This window comes from Penaeus monodon, chromosome 7 (assembly GCF_015228065.2).
Source record: "Penaeus monodon isolate SGIC_2016 chromosome 7, NSTDA_Pmon_1, whole genome shotgun sequence".
Lineage (NCBI taxonomy): Eukaryota > Metazoa > Arthropoda > Malacostraca > Decapoda > Penaeidae > Penaeus > Penaeus monodon.
In genome coordinates, this window is record NC_051392.1 from 11,342,836 (window position 1) to 11,347,835 (window position 5,000).

At 47.3% G+C, this 5,000-nt stretch overlaps 1 protein-coding gene across 1 annotated transcript in view; it reads left to right on the forward strand.

The window, feature by feature from the left end:
- The window catches only part of LOC119575533 (peripheral plasma membrane protein CASK-like), a 36,101-nt gene that overhangs the window by 4,135 nt on the left and 26,966 nt on the right, over positions 1–5,000 (forward strand). The window contains exon 2 of the mRNA XM_037923184.1: positions 3,905–4,080. Coding sequence (XP_037779112.1) covers positions 3,905–4,080 — 176 coding nt within the window. The remainder of the gene's footprint in view (positions 1–3,904; positions 4,081–5,000) is intronic.

Sequence of the window (5,000 nt, forward strand, 5' to 3'; positions counted from 1 at the left end):
GAGGAGAGAGGGGGGGAGGGAAAAGGGGAAGGAGGGGGAAGGGAGAGAGAGAGAAGGGGGGGGGGGGAGAGAGAGGGAAAAGGGGGGGGGAGGAAAAGGGAGGAGAAAGAAGAGGGGAGGGGAAAAAGGGGAAAAGGAGAGAGAGGGGGGGAGGGGAAAAGGAGGAAGAGAGGGAGGAGAGAAAAAAAAAAGGGGGGGGGAGGAGAGAGAAGAGGGGAGGAGAGAGAAAGAGGAGAGGGGGAAAAAGGGGGAGAGAGAGGGAGGGGGAGGGGGGGGGGAAAAAGGGAAAAAGGGGGAGGAGGAGAGAGGGGGGGGGGGAGAGAGAGGGGGGAGGAAAAAAAGGGGGGGGGGGAGGAGAAAGAGGGGAGGGGAAAAAGGGGAAAAAAGAAGGAGGGAGGAGGGGGAAAGAGAGGGAGGAGAGAGAAAAGGGGGGGGGGGGAAAGAGAGAGAGAGGAGAGGGGAGGGGAAAAAAGGGAGAGGGGGAGAGGAGGGGGAGGGAGAGGAGAGAGGAGGGGGGGGAGGGGAGGGGGGGGGAGAGAAGAGAAGAGAAAAGGAGGGAAAGGAAAAAAAAGGGGGGGGAAGAGAGAGAGGGGGGGGATGGGGGGGAGAGGGGGGAAGAGGAGAGAGAAAAAAGGGGGGGAGAGGGGGGGGAAAAAAGGGGGGGGAGAGAAAAGGAGGGAGGAGGAGAGGGGGGGGGGAGAGGGAGAGAGGGATGGGAGAGAGGGGAAAAAAAAGGAGGGGGAAAAGAGAGGGGGAGAGAGAAAAAAGGGGAGGGGAAGAGAGAGAAGAGAGAGGGGGGGAAGGGAAAAAGGGGAGGGAGGGAGAGAGAAAAAAGGGGGGGAAAAGGGGAAGAGGGGGGGGGAAAAGGAGAGAGGGGGGAGGGGGGGGGATGGAGGAAAAAGGAGGGGGGGAGAGGGGAAAGAGAAGGGGGGAAAGGGAGAGAGGGGAAAAGAGAGGGAGGAGAGAAAAAGGAGGGGGGGTGGGGAAAAAGGAGGAGGGGAGGGGGGGAAAAAGGGAAGGAGAGGAGAGAAGAGACAGAGGAGAGAGAGAGAGGGGGAAAAAAGGGGGGGGGGAAAAAAGAAAAAAGGGAGAGAGAGAGAGAGAAGGAGAGGAGAGGGGGGAAAGGGAGAGGGGGAGAGAGGGAGGGGGGAGGGAGGGAGGGGAGAGGGGGGGGAGAGGAAAAAAGGGAGGAGGGGGGGGGAGAAGAGAGAGGGGGGGAGGGAAAGGAAAAGGGAGGAGAGGGGGAGAGGAGGGGGAAAAGAAGGGGGGAGAGAGAGAGAGAAAAGAGGGGGGGAAAAGGGGAGAGAAAAAGGGGGGATGAGGGGAAAAGGGAAAAGGGGAAGGGGGGGGGGGGGGGGAGAGCGAGAGGGGGAAGAGAGAAAAGGAGAGAAAAAGGAGAGAGGAGAGAAGAGAAGAGAGAAGTGAAGAGAGAGAGAGGAGGGGGAGGAGAGAAAAGAGAGAGAGGGAGGAGAGGGAGAGAGGAGAGGGATGGAGGGAGAGAGGAGGAGGGATGGAGAGAAAAGGAAGAGAAAAAGGGGGAGAGGAGAGAGAGAAAAAGGGGGGAGGGGGACGAGAGAGAAAAAAGGGGGGGATGGAGAGAGGAGAAAGGGGGGGATGGAGGGGGAGGGAAGGGGGGAGGGGGGAGGGAGAGGGGGAGGGAGAGAGAGAGAGAGAGAGAGAGGGAGGAGAGAAAAAAGGGGGGGAAAGGGGGGGGGGGAGGGAGAGAGAGAAGAAAGGGGGAGGAAAAGGAGGGGGGGAAGGAGGGAGAGAGGGAGGGGGGAGGGAAGAGAGAGAGAGAGGGGGAGGGAGAGAGAGAGAGAGGGGAGGGAAGAAAGAGAGGGAGGGAGGGGGAGGGAGGGAGAGGAGGGAGAGAGAGGGAGAGAGAGAGAGAGAGAGAGAGAGAGAGAGGGAGAGAGAGAGAGAGAGGGGAAGAGGGAGAGAGAGAGAGGGGGGGAGATGGGGCGGGAGGGGGAGAGGGGGATGGAGAGAGAGAGGGAGAGAGAGAAAGAAACGAAGGGAGAGAGAGAGAGAGAGACGAAGGGAGGGATAGAGAGGGGGGAGGGGGAGAGAGAGATATTGCTAGATACAAGAAAAGAAATTTGAATTACCTTATTTCTGCTGTACATTCTCAACTAGCCGAAAAGACAGGAAGCAGACAGAGGAACGGATTGGGGATGCGTCACTCCATTCGGACGCATGCAACTGCAGCCCTAATGATGCAAAAGCGGTTTTCGCCAACTGAACAGCCGACGATTATTAATCCTGTCATCGCTCGTGATATGTGCTGTCATGGCGCTCTCTCTTCTCCTTTCGTTTCGTGCTTTATGGATTTTAGTTATTTTTCTTTATTCATTCTTTCTTGTCTTTTGCCAGGCGGTCTAACTCATCTTACGACGTCTGACAGCTTGCTTGCGTCCCAGAGCAGCAACAGAATCCACAGAAGGTCCAGTCGCTAATTCCTCCTTTTGCCTTCGTTTCTTCAATTAGTTCTGGCTCTTTTCCCTCCTCCTGCCTCTTCCTCTTCCAATTACAGCGTGTCAGTCAAACGCTCTCATATTCGGATAGTCGTGAGCGTCATTGTCAGTGGATGAGGTACCTAGATTTTTAAAATTATGTCTACAGTGCAGTTTGCAGGGTATCTCTCTGATATTAATTAAGAAAAGTGGCCTTTCACTTTTTTGTATATTTATTGTATATTCATTTTCGCTATTTACGAAGATGATGAAGTAAGCTTCCGTTGGTCGAGTAAGAGTTCGTTGTAAAGCGAAACCAATAATATTTATATTTTTTACATTATGCTTTCTTGTCCTGTATACTGCGATGGAAAGGGAGACGCCTAGGTGTCGATGTACGTATTCATTGTTTACTAACAAACGCACGAGAACGCGGCCGACTCGCCCACTTCTTTGCGCCCGGTCTTTCGCCCCGAATTTGCCTAACCTCGTTTGCAGGCGCTCGTCCTTCCGGCTGCAGTTCTCGAAGGCTTTTTCGCGTCCTGCACACGCCTACGCACATGCACACGTACAAGAACAATTGCATTTGCGCGCGCGCGTGTGTGCGTGTGCGTGTGCTTGTGTGTGTGTGTGTGTGTGTGTGTGTGTGTGTGTGTGTGTGTGTTTGTGTGTGTGTTGTGTGTGTGTGTGTGTGTGTGTGTGTGTGTGTGTGTGTGTGTGTGTGTGTGTGTGTGTGTAGATTGATAGATAGATGGATGGATATAACCCCTAGAATTCCAATTTGTTCATTTCATTTTCCTTTTTATACTATAACCTGTGTACATTTATGACATTTGTGAAGTCAGTAGTACTACTTCATATTTTAAGATTTCACCTTTTTTATCATTTTGGATTGCTCTTGCATATTTGTGTACAGCACTCCAATGTTGATGAAAACTTGTTATGGATGCAGGTATTTTTACTCACTATTTCTTTCCTTCCTTCTTCCTCTGCTTTCCTTGAATTCTTCACTTCCAGTTTCTCTCTCGCTTTCTCTTTTCTCTCTTTTACACTGTCTTACTGCAGTTACGCATTCTGTTTACATTTTTTTCTCCTTTTGTTCATTTATTATCTCTTCCTTTCTTCATCTTTGCTTGCACTTTTTTTTGCTTCCTTATCCCGTTTATCACATTATAATTACATCTACCTTTCTCTTTACCTTATTTTATCCCCCTTTACCTGTTCCATCTCTCTTTCATCTTGCCCCCCCCCCCCCTCCCCGTTACTCTTATTCCCTCTCCATCTCCCTTCCTCCTCCCCTTTTAACTCTGAGCAGTTCCACCTCCCTTCCCTCCTCCCCTTTTAACTCTGAGCATTTCCGCCTCCCTTCCCTCCTCCCCTTTAGCATTTCCGCCTCCCTTCCCTCCTCCTTCTTCATCCGCCCCACTGAAGGCATTCTCCTTGCCCCGCAGCCATTACATGCGCCAGATCCTGGAGGCCCTGTTGTACTGCCACGAGAACGACATCATCCACCGGGACATCAAGCCTCACTGCGTCCTCCTGGCGTGCAAGGAGAACAGCGCCCCGGTCAAGCTTGGGGGGTTTGGCGTGGCGATACAACTGCAGGACGGCGAGCTGGTCAATGGAGGTCAGTGTCTTGTTGTCCGTAACTACTGTTATTATTATTATTTTTTTTTTATTGTTATTGTTGTTGCTGTAACTATTTTTATTTTTTGTTCTTATGTAATTACTATTGCTATTATTATTATTATTATTATTATTATTATTATTATTATTATTACTATTGTTTTTGTTATTACTGTTGTTGTTATTGTTATTATTATTATTATTATTATTATTATTATTATTATTATTATTATTATTATTATTATTGCTGTTATTGGTATTACTACTGGTATTACAAAGAACATTACCATTTTCATTATCCTTATTATTAGTATTATTATTGCTGACATTATTTTCTTGACATCATTATTATTATTGCAATTGTTATTATTATTATTATTATTATTATTATTATTATTATTATTATTTTATTGTTTTTGTTGTTATTGTTATTGTTATCACCATCATATTATCAGTATTCTTTTTATTCTTATTGTTATTACTACTACTACCACTGCTACCGGTATTATTATTATTACTGTTATTATAATTATTATTATCATTATTAATTATTATTAATGTTATTATTATTGCTATCATCATCTTTACTATTATTAATAATAATATTACTATTATTATCATCATAATCATCATAGCTATATTTTCTGTTTTGTTTTATAAGCTTTTTCTTTTCTACTCTGTCAATCTGCAGTATGTCATTTCATTGGTATTCTCACAGGGTCAATCGATATAAAACATTTTATTCAGTCACACTCCTATTCTGTTCTCGTTTTTGCCATTGCGTTGGCACTGTAGTGATAGTCACTTGTTATTGGCTAAAGCTAATTGAACTGCAGGTTTTGGTAAAACAGCCGCTTTCTCTCCTAAGCACATGTACATATAAAACTGAAATACTAATTACCAACGATAAACTTACCACAG